This window comes from Carcharodon carcharias, assembly GCF_017639515.1.
Source record: "Carcharodon carcharias isolate sCarCar2 chromosome 37 unlocalized genomic scaffold, sCarCar2.pri SUPER_37_unloc_2, whole genome shotgun sequence".
Taxonomy (NCBI): Eukaryota; Metazoa; Chordata; class Chondrichthyes; order Lamniformes; family Lamnidae; genus Carcharodon; species Carcharodon carcharias.
In genome coordinates this window covers 1,186,562-1,205,544 of record NW_024470767.1, presented here as the reverse complement: position 1 = coordinate 1,205,544, position 18,983 = coordinate 1,186,562, and the positions used below count along the sequence as shown (strand labels likewise).

The window sequence follows — 18,983 nt, the reverse complement described above, 5'->3', positions numbered from 1 at the left end:
GTTGTGTTTGAGTACAATTCTGCTGCTGCTGCCCCTCAGCAACTCATCGATGCCCAGACTTGAGCTGCTAGATCTGTTAGAAATCTATTCCATTTAGCAAAGTAGTGCCACACAACACGATGGAGGGTATCTTCAATGGAAGTCTCCACAACGACTGTGGTCACACCTACTGATACTGTCATGGAGAAATGCATCTGTTGTCAAATATGTTTTTCCCTCTTGGTGGTTCCCTCACCACCTGCCAGTCTAGCGGCTATGTCCTTTAGGACTCAGCCAGTAGTGGTGCTCCCAAGCCACTCTTGATGATGGACATTGAAGTCCCCCAACCAAACCACATTTTGCACCCTTGCCACCCTCAGTTTCCTCCAAGTGATGCTCAACATGGAGGAGTATTGATTTATCAGCTTAGGGAGGGTGGTAAGTGATAATCAGCAGGAGGTTTGACCTGATGCCATGAGACTTCACAGGATTTGGAGCTGATGTTGAGGACTCCCAGGGCAACTCCCTCCTGACTGTATATCACTGTGCCACCACCTCTGCTGGATATGGCCTGTCCCTGCAGCAGAGCAGACCCAGGGATGGTGGTGGTGGAGTCTGGGACATCATTTGTAAGATATGATTCTATGAGGATGACTATGTCAGGCTGTTGCCTGATTAGGCAGCTCTCCCAACTTTGGCACTAGCCCCCAGATGTTAGCAAGGAGGACTTTACAGGGTCGACAGGGCTGAGATTGCTGTTGCCATTTTTGATGCCTAGATTGATGCTGGTGGTCTGTCCGGTTTCATTCCTTTTTTTGAGGCTGTGTAGCAGTTTGACACAACTGAGTAACTTGCTCGGCCATCTCAGAGTCAACCGCGTCGCTGTGGGTCTGAAGTCACATGTAGGCCAGACCAGATAAGGACAGCAGATTTCCTTCCCTAAAGGGCATCAGTGAACCAGATGGGTTCTTACAGCAACGGTTTCATGGTTATCATTAGACTTCTAATTCCAGATTTTTTTAAATTGGATTCAAATCTGCCGTAGCGGGATTTGAACCCAGGTTTCCAGGGCATCTAGGGTCACTAGATTACTAGTCCAGCGATAATACCACTATGCAATCACCTCCCCATGATATATGACTGCACTCTAATGCAATGAAATACGACGGTGCTGTATATAATGGCGTGATATATGGTTGCACTGTATATAATGGAGTGATATATGACTGCATTGTATTTAATGGCATGATATATGGTTGCACTGTTTATAATGGGGTGATATATGACTGCACTGTATATAATGGGGTGATATATGACTGCGCTGTATATAATGGAATGATATATGACTGCACTGTATATAATGGAGTGATATATGACTGCACTATGTTTAATGGAGTGATATATGGTTGCACTATACATAATGGAGTAATATATGACTGTGCTGTATATAATAGAGCGATGTATGACTGCACTGTATATAATGGAGTGATATATGACTGCATTGTGTTTAATGGTGTGATATATGGTTGCACTGTACATAATGGAGTAATATATGACTGTGCTGTATATAATAGTGATGTATGACTGCACTGTATATAATGGAGTGATATATGACTGCACTGTGTTTGATGGTGTGATATATGGTTGCACTGTACATAATGGAGTAATATATGACTGTGCTGTATATAATAGAGCGATGCATGACTGCACTGTATATAATGGAGTGATATATGACTGCACTGTGTTTAATGGTATGATATATGGTTGCACTGTACATAATGGAGTAATAAATGACTGTGCTGTATATAATAGAGCGATGTATGACTGCACTGTATATAATGGAGTGATATATGACTGCGCTGTGTTTAATGGAGTGATATATGACTGTGCTGTACATAATGGAGTAATATATGACTGCTGTATATAATAGAGCGATGCATGACTGCACTGTATATAATGGAGTGATTTATGACTGCATTGTGTTTAATGGCGTGATATATGGTTGCACTGTATATAATGGGGTGATATATGACTGCACTGTATATAATGGAGTGATATATGACTGTGCTTTATATAATGGAGTGATGTATGACTGCACTGTATATAATGGAGTGATATATGACTGTGCTTTATATAATGGAGTGATATATGACTGCACTGTATATAATGGACTGATATATGACTGCATTGTGTTTAATGGCAATGATATATGGTTGCACTGTATATAATGGAATGATATATGACTGTGCTGTACGTAATGGGGGTGAAAGCTCAGGATTTAGGTGAATCTGAGAGAAGCCTCGCTGACTGCCCTTTAGTCCGACCCTGTGGTCTTGCTCCAGTTACCAACTCCAGTTGGATCTATTCCTGCAGGTTTTGGACTTTGTCCTCCAGTCACCCCACCTGATCAAACTGTCTTTCCTGCAGACTAGTCCCATGTCTGATAGATAAAAACGTGGTATGATTTTTTAATCTCTGTGTTGATTATGAGCAATGTGCAGGAGATTAATCGATAATTAGTCTATAATTCCGGGGTAATACCAGATGCTTGGTGACTCCAGGTCCCACACAGGACCAGATGGTGTCATTGTTGTGTCTGTGAGCAAGCGCTGTAGTTTGCTTGGCGAGCTGTGATTCAGGAACAGACGGCCTGGGGTCTAGGGAGGTGTTGAGTTACCAGCTATTGTCTTTTGGCAGTGAGATGGTGTTCTGCTCCTGGGGCGAGCTGGAGGCTGGGTGAAGCTAACTGTATACACCATTCAAACCAGACAATTAAACAGAGCCTCTTCAAAAAAATTTTTATATAATGGAAATAGGTGGGAAAAGGAAAATCTTTATAATTTATTGGAAAAAAAAAGGGGGGAAACAGAAAGGGGGTGGGGATGGGGGAGGGAGCTCACGACCTAAATCCTCCGCCATTTCCGCCAACTCCAGCATGATGCCACCACCAAACACATCTTCCCTTCACCCCCGTTATCGGCATTCCGTAGGGATCGCTCCCTCCGGGACACCCTGGTCCACTCCTCCATCACCCCCTACTCCTCAACCCCCTCCTATGGCACCACCCCATGCCCACGCAAAAGAAGCAACACCTTCCCCTTCACTTCCTCTCTCCTCACTGTCCAAGGACCCAAACACTCCTTTCAAGTGAAGCAGCATTTCACTTGCATTTCCCCCAACTTAGTCTACTGCATTCGTTGCTCCCAATGTGGTCTCCTCTACATTGGAGAGACCAAACGTAAACTGGGTGACCGCTTTGCAGAACACCTGCGGTCTGTCCGCAAGAATGACCCAAACCTCCCTGTCGCTTGCCATTTTAACACTCCACCCTGCTCTCTTGCCCACATGTCTGTCCTTGGCTTGCTGCATTGTTCCAGTGAAGCCCAACGCAAACTGGAGGAACAGCACCTCATCTTCCGACTAGGCACTTTACAGCCTTCTGGACTGAATATTGAATTCAACAACTTTAGGTCGTGAGCTCCCTCCCCCATCCCCACCCCCTTTCTGTTTCCCCCTTCCTTTTTTTTTTCCAATAAATGATAAAGATTTTCCTTTTCCCACCTATTCCCGTTATATAAAAAATTAAATAGAGCCACCTGTTCAAATTCTAACTGCGCCGGATCCCAATTTGAGGTGGAGAGAGTCCCAAACCAGGCCAGGACACTCAGATTCTGGGATGGAGCAAGTGGAAAGGAATTTTTTATTCTTTCTTAATTGTTCGAGTAAAAATGCAATAAATGACAACGCAGAGAGACTGGGATTGTTCTCCTTAAGAGGAGAGAAGGTTAAGGCGGAGATTTAATCGAGACGTTCCATTACATTTATTAATCAAGCAGTGGTGGAGAAACTGGGTCTTTTATTGATTCTCTTCAATCTGTGTCCCTCTGTCCCATCCTGCCACTGGAAACACTTTCTCCTTATTTATTCTATCCAAACCCTTACTGAATTTGAACGCCTCAATTCAATCTCCCCCTTAACCTTCTCTGCTCTAAGGAGAACAATCCCAGCTTCTGAAGTCCCTCATCGCTGGGAACATTCTAGTAAATCTACTCCACACCCCCTTCAAGGCCTTGACATCCTTCCTAAACCAACATCACTATAAACAGATGACCTGGGACATTGTCACATTGCTGTATGTGGGATTTTTAAATAATCATTCTATGGGATGTGGGTATTGCTGGCTAGGCCAGCATTCATTGCCCATCCCTAATTGCCCTTGTTCAGAGGGCATTTAAGAGTCAACCACATTGCTGTGGGTCTGGAGTCACATATAGGCTGGCATATTTCCATCCCATTTACAATGATCATTAGACTTTTAATTCCAGATTTTTATTAGATTCAAATTTCACCACCTACTGTGGTGTGATTCAAGTCCAGAACCCCAAATGGACAATACCACTCTGCCACTGCTTCCCCAAATTTTCTGTGCACAAATTGGCTGCTGAGTTTCCTACATTACAACAGTGACCACACTTCAAAAAAAAAGTCCTTCATTGTCTATGAAACTCTTTGGGACGTCCCGAGGTGGTGAAAGGAGGTGTATGAATATGAATCTCTTTCTTTTCCTTAGGTGGGGGGTGGGGTGGGGGTGACTGATGACCTTCGGCTGCCCGGCCACTAACCAAAATGGAGAGAAGGTGGCTCAACACGGGAGATAGGGGCGGCAACGCAGCCCCCTGCCGAGGGAGCGGCTCAGAGACCAGCTGCTGCAAACACGAGGCAAGGGAGGATGAGGAGCTGACCAACCTCAACTGGCTTCACGAGAGCAAGGACTTGCTGACGGCTATAAGCCTGGCAGAGGAGGCCTCGGTGGGTTCACAGGCAACTCAGGTCAAAGAGATCCCACTGTCCCCCGCACACACTCTCCACGAGCATCAGGACATCTCCAAACCCCCCTACTCCTTCAACTGCCTGATCTACATGGCCATCGAAGGATCGCCTGCTCAGTGTCTGCCAGTGAAGGAGATTTACAAGTGGATTTTGGAACATTACCCATACTTCAAGAGGGCGCCCATGGGCTGGAAGAACTCAGTGAGGCACAACCTGTCCCTCAACAGGTGCTTCAAGAGAGTGGAGAAAGATGGGAGGGAGGTGAGGAACATGGTGGTGGGGAAACCAAAGGAGTGAGGGAGGATTGGAGGGGAATGAGGGGTTAGGGTAAGAGAACGGGGAATTGGGGGAAATGATGGAAGTGAGGGAGAACGTGGGGAGTGAGGGGGAATGAGGAACAGAGATGCGAAGGCAGGAATGGCAGAGTGAGATGAGGTACAGGGATTTGGGGAGTGAGTGGTTGAAGTGTTTTGCTGAGCTATAAAGAGCGGTTGAAGGCTTTCGTTTTGAGGAGTCAGTGGAGTAACTGAAGCTCTTTTCACCAGAGCAGCAGAGATTAAGATGATATTTGATAGTGTGGTGGAGATAGTGGGGTTTGACATTTCTGGCAGGCTTAGATTAGATACACTACCTCCACAGAACAAAGTCAGTAACTAGAGGGAATAATGTTAAGATCACCAAAAGAATGCAGCGCTTGTGTTCGGGCAATGTTTTCTGCTCGGAGGGCCTGAGGGTAACATTCTGGTCTCAAACACTTCCTTCAGGCCTGTTTCTGTCCTCAGGCTCTGGGTAAAGGTTCATTTTGGTGTATCGATGAGGAATCCAGGCCAAACCTCCTTCAGGCCATCAGGAAAAGAGCTCTATACATCCAAAGTCCCCCTCCCAGGTAAGTGTGTCAGAGAGACAATCTGTATGAGAAGTCACTCCAGCACTGGGGTGGGATGGGTGGCAGGGGGTGGCAGTGAGGGTTGGGGTTTGGGTTAGGCTTGAGGTTGGGAATAGGGTTAGAATTAGGGTTGGGTCTAGGTTAAATGTTGAGTTAGGGTTGGGGTTAGGGTTTGAGTTGAGGTTAGGGTTGAAGATAGGGTTAGTGTTGAGGTTGGGAATAGAGTTGGGGTTGGGGCTCGGTTTAGGGTTTGAGTTAGGGTTGGCATTAGAGTTAGGGTTGGGTTTAGGGTTAGGGTTTGAATTACAGTTGGGGTTAGGGTTAGGATTGGGGCTAGGGTTGAGGTTGGGAATGGAGTTAGGGTTGGGGTTAGTGTTTGAGTTAGGGTTGATGTTAGGGTTAGAGTTGAGGTTACTTAGGGCTTGAGAAAGGGTTGGGGTTAGAATTAGTGTTAGGCCTTGAGTTAGTGTTGAGCTTAGGGTTAGGGTTTGAGTTAGAGTTGCGGTTGTGGTAGGGCTTGAGTTAGGGTTGGGGTTAGAGTTAGGGTTAAAGTTATGGTTCGAATTGTGATTAGGGTTATGGTTAGAGCCTGAGTTAGGGTTGGGAATGGGGGTAGGGCTTGAGTTACGATTAGGGTTAGGTTGGTTTGGGGATGTTAAGGGAAACGTCATTCCCACTTGGCCTCCTGAACCTTCACATCCTCAGATACATGGTTAGGGTTAGGGTTTGGGTTGGGGTTGAGGTTAACATTAGGGTTGGGGTTTGAGCTGGGATTATAGTTAGGCTTAGGGTTGGGGTTTGGGTTAGGGTTAGGTTGGGGTGGGGATGTTAATGGAAATGTCATTTCCATGTGACCTCCTGAACCTCCGCATCCTCAGACACAGGCATGTAACACACTTCCAGAATCTGGAGCCTTGTCCCATTCTCAGGATGTCCCAAGTGCTTTGCAGAATCCACTTTTTATTGGTGTGGAACATTTGCACACAGCACATGCAGTAGAGCGAGGGACATCTGTTTGGAGTTGCTTACATGGCAGACACTTTTGCAAGACAGCAAGAGCCCACAAAACAATGAATGACCTGTTAAGTCTAATGGTGATCATTAAACATGATCACCATGTTTAACACTTCATTAACACATCAATGATCTCCATCATCAACACACGTTAATAAGCTCACTAAACACAGTCATTGGATCCGTAAGTGTCCAATGTAATTTTTGGAACAGGGAAAAAAATAAAGCAAGCCAAGCAATAGGGATCATTTCTAGAGGGATACAACTGACAATCTGTTAAAGTCATAGTCATAGAGTCATAGGGGTCTACAGCACAGAAAAAGGCCCTTTGGCCCACTGAGTCTCTGCCAGTTAAACAAGTGCCTAATTATTCTAATCCCATTTTCCAGCACTAGGCCCATAGCTATGTGTGCCATGGCATCACAAGTGCACATCCAAATACCTCTTAAATGTTATGAGGGTTACTCCCTCTACCACCCTTTCAGGCAGTGAGTTCCAGATTCCCTCCACCCTCTGGATGAAAAAAATTCTTCCTCACATCCCCTCTAAACCTCCTGCCCCTTACCTTAAATCTATGCCCCCTGGTTATTGACCCCTCCACCAAGGGGAAAAGTTCCTTCCTGTCTACCCTCTCTATGCCCCTCATAATTTTATACAACTCAATCATGTCTCCCCTCAATCTCCTCCGCTCCAGGGAAAATAACCCCAGTCTATCCAATCTCTCCTCATAACTAAAACTCTCCAGCCCAGGCAACAACCTGGTAAATCTCCTCTGTACTCTCTCTAGTGCAATCACATTCTCCCTATAATGCAGATTCCAGAACTGCAATGCAGATTCCAGAACTGCACGTAATACTCTAGCTGTGGCCTAACCAGCGTTTTATACCGTCCCTGCCCTTATATTCTATGCTTCAGCTAGTAAGGACAGGTAACCCAAAGGCCTTCTTAAGCACCTTATCTACCTGTCCCGCTACCTTAAGGGACCATTGGACATGCACTCCAAGGTCCCTCTGATCCTCGGTACTTCCCAGGGTCCTATCATTCATTGTGTATTCCCGTGCCTTGTTTGTCCTGCCCAAGTGCATCACCTCACACTTATCCGGATTAAATCGCATCTGACCAGCCCGTCTAAATCCTCCTGTAATCTAAGGCTATCCTCCTCACTATTTACCACTCCACCAATTTTTGTGTCGTCCGCGAACTTACTGATCAACCCTCCTACATTCAAGTCTAAATCGTTTATATATACCACAAACAGCAAGGGGCCCAACACTGAGCCCTGTGGAACCCAACTGGACACAGGCATCCAGTCACAAAAACACCCCTCGATCATCACCTTTTGTTTCCTGCCACTCAACCAAGTCTGGATCCAATTTGTCAAATTGCCTTGGACCCCGTGGGTTATCAGTCTCCTATGCCGGACCTTATCAAAAGCCTTGCTGAAGTCCAAATAGACTACGTCAAAGGTTTTCCCTCATCTACACACCTGGTTACCCCTTCGAAAAATTCAATCAAATTGGTCAGACATGACCGCCCTTTAACAAAACCTTACTGACTGTCCTTGATTAATCCCTGCCTCTCCAAGTGTAGATTAATTCTGTCCCTCAGAATTGCTTCCAATAGTTTCCCTACCACTGAGGTTAGACTGACTGGCTAGTAGTTCCCTGGTTTATCCCATCCTCCCTTCTTGAATAACGGTACCACATTGGCTATCCTCCAATCCTCTGGCACCTCTCCTGTGGCCAGAGAGGTATTGAAAATTATTGCCAGCGCCCCTATCTCCTCCTTTGCCTCACTTAACAGCCTGGGATACATTTCATCTGGGCCTGGAGATTTATCTACTTTTAAGTCTGCCAGACCACTTAGAACCTCCTCTCTTTCTATGATAATTTCTTTAATTATATCACAGTCCTTCTGCCTGATTTCCATACCCATGTCATCCCTCTCACTTGTGAACACTAACAATTCATTTGAAACCCTACCTACGTCTTCCAGTTCCGCACACAAATTACCACTATGGTCCTTAATAGGCCCTACTCTTTCCCTAGTTATCCTCTTACTCTTAATGTACTTGTAAAATAACTTTGGATTTTCCTTTCTTTTACCTGCCAATATTTTTTCATTCTCCCTTTTTGCTCCCCTAATGTCCTTTTTAAGTTCCCCCCTACACATTCGATACTCCTCTAGGGCTTCCACTGTTTTGAGCCTTCGGTATCTGCCATAAGCCTCCCTTTTTCTCTTGATCCAACCCTGTATATCCCTCAACGTCCAGGGTTCCCTGGATTTGTTGGTCCCACTCTTTATCTTTACTGGAATATGTTGGCCCTGTACTCTCCCTATTTCCTTCTTGAATGAGTCCCACTGCTCTGACGCAGATTTACCTAAACGTAGATGCTCCCTGTCCGCTCTGGCCAAATCATATCTGATCTTATTAAAATTGGCCTTCCCCTAATTTAGTACTCTGATTTCTGGCCCATCCTTGTCCTTTTCCATAACAATCTTGAATCTAACAGAGTTATGACCATTATCTGCAAAATGCTCCCCCACTGATACCTCTGCCACTTGCCCGGCTTCATTCCCTAAAATTAAGTCAGGACCGCCCCATCTCTTATAGGATCTTCTACGTACTGGCTTAAAAAGCTCTCCTAGATGCATTTTAAGAATTCTGTTCCCTCTAAACCTATCACACTATGACTAACCCAATTAATGTTGGGACAGTTGAAATCCCCCCACTATTACTACCCTACTGTTCTTAAACTTCTCTGAAATTTGCCTACATATCTGCTCTTCTATTTCTCTCTGACTATTTGGTGGCCTATAGTACACTCCCAGCAATGCAATTATTCCTTTTTTGTTTTTAAGTTCTACCCATATAGCTTCAGTTGAGGAGCCTTCTAAGTTGCCATCCCTCCTTACTGCTGTAATTGATTCCTTGATCAATATTGCGATACCCCCTCCTCTTTTACCCTCCTTCCCTGTCTTGCCTGAAGACCCCATATCCTGGAATATTGAGCGGCCAATCCTGCTCCTCTCTCAGCCATGTCTCTGTGACAGCAATGACATACTTCCATGTGTTAAGTTGTGCCCTCAACTCATCTGCCTTATTCGTCAGACTCCTTGCACTAAAATAAATACCATCTAACCTTGCCAAACTCCCTTGTGCCTTAACTGGCCTATAATTTCTATGCCTTCCAGACTCACTTGCTCTCTCTTCTAATTTTGGCTGTGCATCTCCCCCCTGCTGAACCTCCTCTAAACTTGTCTGGAACCTTGGTTGGACCTCACTTAGTTACTGTGCATTGTCTGGTCTCCATATATGAAAAAGATATAGAAGCACAGGAGAAGGTGCAGTAAAGATTGACAAAGACGATCCCAGAACTGAAAGGTTCGAACTATCAGGAAAGGCAGAACACTCTGGGGTTCTTTTCTCTAGAGAAGAGAAGGCTGAGGGGTGACCTGATCAAGCTCTTTAAAATGAGGAAGGGGGTTTTGATAGGGTCGACGTTGAAATGTTTCCAATTGTGGAGAGAGACCAGAGCTGGGGCCATCAATATAAGACAGTCACTCATAAATCCAATCGGGAATTCAGGAGAAACCTCTCCACCCAGAGAGTGGGGAGAATGTGGAACTCACTCCCAGGGATTGGTTGAGGTGAATAGTATAGCTACATTTAAGGGGGAAGCTGGATAAACACCTGAGGGAGAAAGGAATAGAAGGATATCGTGATGGGGGGAGATGAAGAGGGGGTGGGATGAGGCTTGTGTGGAGCAGAAATATCAGCGCAGAGTGGATGGGCTGAATGTCCTGCTTCAATGCTGTACATAGTTTGTATTAATGTGATAGAAGGAGTGAGAGAGATCTGCACAGCTGCTCACAATAACTCCCTCTCTCTCTGTTTCTCTGCCAGCTCCAGTGCCACAGTTCTGCCATACATACCTTACACACAGGACCCAGGTGAGTCAGTCAGAACAAGCACCCGCCTCCCAAACTGCTTGTTCTTATCCAGCAAGGAGCAGAGTCCCAGTCCTGAGGGATAGGGGTCTATCTCCATCCCACAGGCATTGAGCTTTGTCCAGCAGGGTTAGGGGGTCTATCTCTGTCGCACAGGGACTGAGCCTGTCCAGCAGGGTTAGGGGGTCTATCTCCATCCCACAGGCACTGAGACTGTCCAGCAGGGTTAGGGGGTCTATCTCCATCCCACAGGCACTGAGCTTTGTCCAGCAGGGTTAGGGGGTCTATTCTGTCCCACAGGGACTGAGCCTGTCCAGCAGGGTTAGGGGGTCTATCTCTGTCCCACAGGGACTGAGCCTGTCCAGCAGGGTTAGGGGGTCTATCTCTGTCCCACAGGGACTGAGCTTTGTCCAGCAGGGTTAGGGGGTCTATCTCTGTCCCACAGGGACTGAGCCTGTCCAGCAGGGTTAGGGGGTCTATCTCTATCCCACAGGGACTGAGCATTGTCCGGCAGGGTTAGGGGGGGGTCTATCTCTGTCCCACAGGGACTGAGCTTTATCCGGCAGGGTTATGGGATTTATCTCTGTCCCACAGGGACTGAGCCTGACCAGCAGTGTTAGGGGCTGTATCTCTGTCCCACAGGGACTGAGCCTGTCCAGCAGGGTTAGGGGGTGTATCTCCATCCCACAGGCACTGAGCTTTGTCCAGCAGTGTTAGGGGCTGTATCTCTGTCCCACAGGGACTGAGCCTGTCCAGCAGGGTTAGGGGGTCTATCTCTGTCCCACAGGCACTGAGCTTTGTCCAGCAAGGTTAGGGGGTCTATCTCTGTCGCACAGACAATGAGACTGTCCAGCAGGGTTAGGGGGTCTATCTCCGTCCCACAGGGACTGAGCTTTGTCCAGCAGGGTTAGGGGGTGTATCTCTGTCCCACAGGCACTGAGCTTTGTCCAGCAGGGTTGGGGGTCTATCTCCATCCCACAGGCACTGAGCTTTGTCCAGCAGGGTTAGAGGGTCTATCTCTGTCCCACAGGCACTGAGCTTTGTCCAGCAGGGTTAGGGGGTCTATCTCTGTCCCACAGGCACTGAGCTTTGTCCAGCAGGGTTAGGGGGTCTATCTCTGTCCCACAGGCACTGAGCTTTGTCCAGCAGGGTTAGGGGGTGTATCTCTGTCCCACAGGCACAGAGCTTTGTCCAGTAGGGTTAGGGTTAGTCCTGCTCGCCTTACAATTTTTCTTTCTGATAATCCAGAAAAGAATGAGTAAGGAAAGAGGCAACCATAACATGGGGACTGTGAAACTTGTCCTTCCTCCACAGACCTGACACTACCTTCCCTATCACACACGCTGGGAGGTCTTGTGATGAGCGTCCCTGCTTCTGAGCCAGGAGCTCTGGGTTCGAGTCCCACTCCAGGCCTTGATGACCATGATGGTATGTTCCCAATGTGGCCAAACAGGTTCATTATCATTCCATGTGATGGAATCACTCTCCAGCAGCTGCTGAAGCCAAAACTGAAAAAGTGACATCACAGGAAAGCTGTGACCTGATTGGTTGGTAGGAAATGTGCAGCAAATTTGAAAAAAGCTAATAAATGAATTATCTAAGTAGTGATGGCTGGGCAGGTGATGTGCTGTAGCTGTATGATATGGGAGCTGGCAGATCCCATTGCGAGCCGCAGTGATCACATCTGCAGCAAGTGTTGGTTGCTGGAGGAACTCCGGCTCAGAACTGATGAGCTGGAGTCCGAGCTCCGGACGCTGCGGCACATCTGGGAGGAGGAGAGTTACCTGGACGCTTTGTATCAAGAGGCGGTCACACCCGGTAGATTAAGTACCTCAAATTCGGTCAGTGGTCAGGGTCAGCAGGGTGTGACTGCAAGTGAGGCTGGTAGAGGGATCCTGTGTTCAGGAACAGAGGAGCCTCAGCTCTTGACCTTGTCCAACAGGTACAAGGTTCTTGCTCCCTGTGTGGGTGAGGAACAGGGCTGTAGGGAGGATGAGCCAGCTGACCACGGCACTGTGGCACAGGAGGCCATTCATGAGGGGGGAGCAAAAAGACAAGTGGTAGTTGTAGGGGATTCTATAATTAGGGGAATTGATAGCATCCTTTGTAAGCAGGATCGAGAGTCCCGCATGGTATGTTGCCTGCCTGGTGCCAAGGTGAGGGACATCTCTGACTGGCTTGAAAGGATATTGAAGAGGGAGGGGGAGGATCCAGTTGTTGTGGTCCACGTCAGGACAAATAACACAGGTAAGACTAGGAAAGAGGACCTGTTTGGGGATTATCAGGAACTAGGAACTAAATTAAAAAAGAGGTCCTCAAGGGTTATAATCTCCAGATTACTACCCAAGCCACGTGCAAATTTGCATAGGGACGTGAGAATAAGGGAAGTAAACATGTGGCTAAAGGAGTAGTGTGGGAAAGAGGAGTTCCATTTCATGGGGCACTGGCATCAGTATTGGAACAGGAGGGATCTGTACCATTGGGACAGTCTCCACCTGAACCGATCTGGGACCAATGTTCTAGCGAAAAGGGTAAATAGGGTGGTCAACAGGACTTTAAACTAGAAAGTCGGGGGGGAGGAAGGGAAGGGTAAAACTCCAAGAAGTATGACTAATGGGAAACAAAGCAGCAGGTTAGCGTTGGTGAGGGAGGGGGGGGGGGTGGATTCAACTTCATGGAAAATTCTGAAAAAACTGAAAAGAAAGGAGAGCCCAGGAGAGGCTATTAAAGTCTCCAGAACACAAAATAGGACAGAGTGTTTGGAAAGGGCTAGGAATCTAACTTCAAGCACATCAGATAAAAGGACGACAATGAGAAAGGGGACGGGAAATACAGGACTGAAGGTGTTGTATCTGAATGCATGCAGTATATGAAATAAGGTAAATGAGTTTGTGGCGCAGATTGAAATTGGCAGGTATGATGTGGTGGGCATCACGGAGACATGGCTGCAAGGGGATCAGGACTGGGAGCTAAATATCCAAGGATATACATCCTATCGAAAAGATAGGCAGGTTGGCAGAGGGGGTGGGGTTGCTTTGTTAGTAAGAAATTAAATTAAATCGATAGCAAGAAATGATGTAGGGTCAGATGATTTAAAATCTGTGTGGGTAGAGTTGAGGAACAGCAAAGGTCAAAAAACCATAATGGGAGTTATGTACAGGCCTCCGAACAGTAGTCAGGATGTGGGGCACAAGATACACCAGGAGATGGAAAAGGTGTGTAAGAAAGGCAAGGTTACAGTGATCATGGGGGATTTCAATATGCAGGTAGACTGGGAAAATCAGATTGGTAGTGGATCCCAAGAAAAGGAATTTGTGGAATGTCTATGAGACGGCTTTTTGGAACAGCTTGTGGTGGAGCCCACTAGGGAACAGGCAATTCGAGATTTAGTGATGTGTAATGAGGCAGATTTGATAAGAGAGCTTAAGGTGAAGGAACCCTTGGGAGGAAGTGACCATATTATGATAGAATTTACCCAGTAATTTGAGAGGAAAAAGCTGGAATCAGATGTAACGGTATTACAGTTGAATAAAGGCAACTAAAGAGGCATGAGGGAGGAGCTGGCCAGAATTGACTGGGAGATGAGCCTAGCAGGAAAGACAGTGGAACAGCAATGGCAGGAGTTTCTGGAAGTAATTTTGGAGACACAGCAAAAATTCATCCCTAGGAAGAAGAAGCATACTAAAGGGAGGACGAGGCAACCATGGCTGACAAGGGAAGTCAGGGACAGCATAAAAGCTAAAGAGAAAGCATACAATGCGGCAAAGAGCAGTGAGAAACCAGGGGATTGGGAAGCCTACAAAGACCAACAGAGGACAACTAAAAAAGCAATAAGGAGGGAGAAGATTAAATATGAGGGTAAACTAGCCAGTAATATAAAAGAAGATTGCAAGAGTTTTTTAGATCTATAAAGGGTAAAAGAGAGGCAAAAGTGCACATTGGGCCCCTGGAAAATGACACTGGAGAAGAAGTAGTGGGAAACAAAGAAATGGCGGAGGAACTGAATAGGTACTTTGCGTCAGTCTTCACAGTGGAAGACACGAGTGACATCCCCAAAGTTCAAGAGAGTCAGGGGGCAGAGGTGAGTATGGTGGTCAACTGAAAGGTCTGAAGGTGGATAAATCACCTGGACCAGATGGATTATACCCCAGAGTTCTGAAGGAGATAGCTGAAGAGATAGTGGAGGCATTAGTGGTGATCTTTCAGGAATCACTCGAGTCAGGGAGGGTCCCTGGGAAATCGCTAATGTAACCCCCCTGTTTAAGAAGGGAAATTACAGGCCGATTAGCCTGACCTCAGTCGTTAGTAAGATTTTAGAGTTCATTATTAAGGATGAGATTTCAGATTACTTGGAAGTGCATGGTAAAATCGGGCAAAGTCAGCATGGTTTCATCAAGGGGAGGTCATGCCTGACAAATCTGTTAGAATTCTTTGAGGAGGTAACGAGTAGATTAGACAAAGGAGAGCCAATGGATGTTATCTACTTGGACTTCCAGAAGGCCTTTGACAAGGTGCTGCACAGGAGGCTGCTCAGGAAGATAAGAGCCCATGGTGTTAGAGGCAAGGTACTAGCATGGATAGAAGATTGGCTGTCTGGCAGGAGGCAGAGTGGGGATAAGGGGGTCCTTCTCAGGATGGCGGCCGGTGACTAATGGAGTTTCGCAGGGGTCAGTGTTGGGACCACAGCTTTTCACTTTATACATTAATGATCTGGATGAAGGAACTGAGGGCATCCTGGTTAAGTTTGCAGATGATACAAAGATAGGTGGAGGGACAGGTAGTATTGAGGAGGCAGGGAGGCTGCAGAAGGATTTGGACAGGTTAGGAGAATGGGCAAAGAAGTGGCAGATGGAATACAACATGGGGAAGTGTGAGGTCAAACACTTTGGTATGAAGAATAGAGGCATAGACTATTTTCTAAATGGGGAGAGAATTCAGAAATCTGGAGTGCAAAGGGACTTGGGTGTCCTAGTTCAGGATTCTCTTAAGGTTAACTCGCAGGTTGAGTTGGTAGTTAGGAAGGCAAATGCAATGTTGGCATTTATTTCGAGAGGACTAGAATATAAAAGCAGGTATGTGCTGCTGAGGCTTTATAAGGCTCTGGTCAGAGCACATTTAGAATATTGTGAGCAATTTTGGGCCCTGTATCTCAGGAAGGATGTGCTTGCCCTGGAGAGGGTCCAGAGGAGGTTCACGAGAATGATCCCAGGAATGAAAGGCTTAACATATGAGGAACATTTGAGGACTCTGGGTCTATACTCGATGGAGTTTAGAAGGACGAGGGGGGATCTGATTGAAACTTACAGAATACTGAAAGGTCTAGATAGAGTGGATGTGGGGAAGATGTCTCCATTAGTAGGAGAGACTAGGACCCAAGGGCACAGCCTCAGAGTAAAGGGAAGACCTTTTAGAACAGAGATGAGGAGAAACTTCTTTAGCTAGAGAGTGGTGAATCTATGGAATTCATTGCCACAGAAGGCTGTGGAGGCCAGGTCATTGAGTGTATTTAAGAACGAGATAGATAGGTTCTTGATTGGTAAGGGGGTCAAAGGTTACGGGGAGAAGGCGGGAGAATGGGGTTGAGAAACTTATCAGCCATGATTGAATGGCAGAGCAGACTCGATGGGCCGAATGGCCTAATTTCTACTCCTACGTCTTATGGTCTTATGGTCCATAGCTCCAGACTACAACATGCTTGTTGAAGTGCATATTCCTTCATGAACTGTAATTTCCAGACACCAGACGTGGCTCTAACTCCAGCTCTGTTTCCATTCTGCAGATGGAGAGATTCCGCAGCAGCTTTTGAAAGTGAATCAGGAACATGGTGTAACTGCCGTAATGGATCATGATGGGACCAGTGTAATTGTTGATGAAGATCCCACCATGACAAACAGGTATTGTCCTTAACAAACAGTCTGATAGCTGGGAAAATACAGGCAGTGGGAAACAGACTGGAGTAGGAACCTGAGGCAGATGGTGGAGAAACAGACCGGGGATGGCGAGGCGGGGTGGTGGGGGTGGGGGCGAGACAGACAGACAAAGGAAGGAAGGGGACAGACAGAGGGAGGGGATGAGAGAGATAGGGGGGAGGAGAGGACTCAGACAGACAGAGTGAAGGAGAGAGACGGGGAGGGAGACAGACAGGACGAGGGGAGGAGATGGATGGGGGAGGGGAGACAATGAATGGGGAGGAGGAGAGGAGATGGACAAGGGATGAGAGGAGACAAACAGGGGAGGGGAGATGGATAGGGGAGGGCAGGAGACGGATGGAGGAGGGGAGGAGATGGATGGGGGAGGGGAGGAGACAGACAAATTTCTATCTGATGTTTTGCTTTCTCCTCTCCAGTTGTGAGCTGCCGTTTCTTCCCCTTCGGAAAGACTCCTTTTTCAACAGCCTGACACCAGCTCCCTCTACCATGCCCAGTGGGGATCATAACTACAGCCTGGTGAGGGCAGAGGAATGGGAGCTGTGCCTTCCGGTAGCCAGTGACCAGGAAGGACATGAGAATGTCTCAGGGAAACTTGGCTGCGATGAGGGTGATGATGACAGTGAGGGCTTCCTGAGTGGTGATGAGTGGGAGATGGAGAACAGTTCAGAGGACGAGGAGGTCAAGGACTCGCTAGCGGACAGCGGCTATGTTCCCCTCAGCCTCCGGGATGTCCCGGCTGTGGAGCTGTCAGAGGGCAGCCCGTGTGACAGGAGCCAGGAGGGGTTGGGATTCTCGGGCATTGATGAAGAGCTAAAAGAGGTGGCTGGATCCCTGCTCCACCTGGCTGGAATCTGCAGCTGAGGGGAGACTGGACTGAGCGTCAGGGAGGGGTCGTGGGGGGTGTCAACCTAACACCCTTCCTCCCACCCTCCAGGTTCAGTTTTCCCTTGGGGCTGACTCTATCGCCTGGGGTTTACCCCACCCCCGGTGCTTACCCTACCCACCCCACCACCCACACAGCCCCACTCCCCTCCCCACCCCGGCAAGGGCTCACCCCTTCCTCTGGGCCTTATCCTACCACCCACACAATGCCCCCCAGGGCTCATTGTTCTCCCCGGGGCCTCACAGTGACACCCCCTGTTCCTACACCCAGTTTATTCCCAGTCTCAGTCGCCAGTGTCCAGCTGTAACTGAGCCACGCTGGATCTGGAACACTCTGAACCATACTGGAGAGCGCATTCACACACTGAGCCACCCAGCTCACGTTACTCTGTAAAATCTTAGTGTGAAGTGAATCACAGACACATTAATCTGGGAACGTTTTGAAACTTCTGATAACTCAATGGTTTCAGTCTCCATCATCTTCTTTTCCAACCTCTCCTGTTTCCTTCTGCTTGTGGCCTCCTGTCTGAGGAGCACAGACACAGGGAGGGAGTAGGAAAAACACAGACTACACACACCGTGATCAGACTCACACATATATGTAAATGCATGTACATATACACATACATGTAGACGTGTATATATACGTACGCACACATGAACAGAATCACGTGTACACACTTATAAACATATATAGTTCTGTGAGGATTTAGTAGACACACATGTGACACCATGTAGATATCATTTCACTCAATAATGAAGCCAGTTAGACAGATGCGAGATGAGACGTCATTCGCAGTTTAACATACAGAAATACTGAACTGGCCAATGGCAGCTTTTAAAGTCTTCACATTTCTGATATGAATTAAAAATTTGTGACTGAAATCTCCTTGTTTGTGTGTTAGTCAGTAACACTGAGAATCCATGAGCTCCTCAAATGTGCAATGGGAGCAGTGGAGAGGGGACAAGAGGACAGCGAGTGAAGCTGGGGGAGTTACCACCACAATTCAGGGTGATCATGGAATGAGGAGCAGTTTTAACAGGCGAGAGCAGGACCCGGTGATGCTCAATGTGGTCCAGACACACCTGGTGATGAACAGCTCAACCAGTTGTCCACCATATTGGTTCAGGTCTGCATCCTTTGATCTTAAGTGGGCAGAGATCAGGGTAACTCCAGGGAGGAGTGACTGGGATGAGAGTGAGTAATGATTTTTAATGGGGACCAGGGAGTATCGAAGGTGGAGGTGAGAACATGATTAGCAGATCATTAGGTACAAAAATATCACAGTCAATGGAGGGCCAAAAACTAGACTGTTTCATTTGAATTTCTATATCTGCAGTCATTCTGGGAACTCTAGTCTTAGATGCCCTTCCTTTCACTCGCATGGGAATGTGTCTGCTCTGTAGCTGAACAATCTCCTGTTTAGAGGCCTCCCATTGCTGATTTACTGTTTGACCTATCAATGTCAGATCATAATCCATCTGGGCCAAGAACATAACAAGGAATATTG

General features: G+C 47.1%; 1 protein-coding gene across 1 annotated transcript; it reads left to right on the top strand.

Annotated features, from left to right (window-relative positions):
• The first annotated feature begins 4,605 nt into the window (after nucleotides 1–4,605).
• LOC121274691 (forkhead box protein N3-like) lies at nucleotides 4,606–17,451 on the top strand. Its single transcript, XM_041181994.1, has 5 exons — nucleotides 4,606–5,070; nucleotides 5,592–5,695; nucleotides 10,617–10,663; nucleotides 16,440–16,554; nucleotides 17,007–17,451. Exons 1-5 carry the CDS (start codon nucleotides 4,606–4,608, stop codon nucleotides 17,449–17,451), a joined length of 1,176 nt encoding a protein of 391 aa, XP_041037928.1.
• The last annotated feature ends 1,532 nt before the right edge of the window (nucleotides 17,452–18,983 follow it).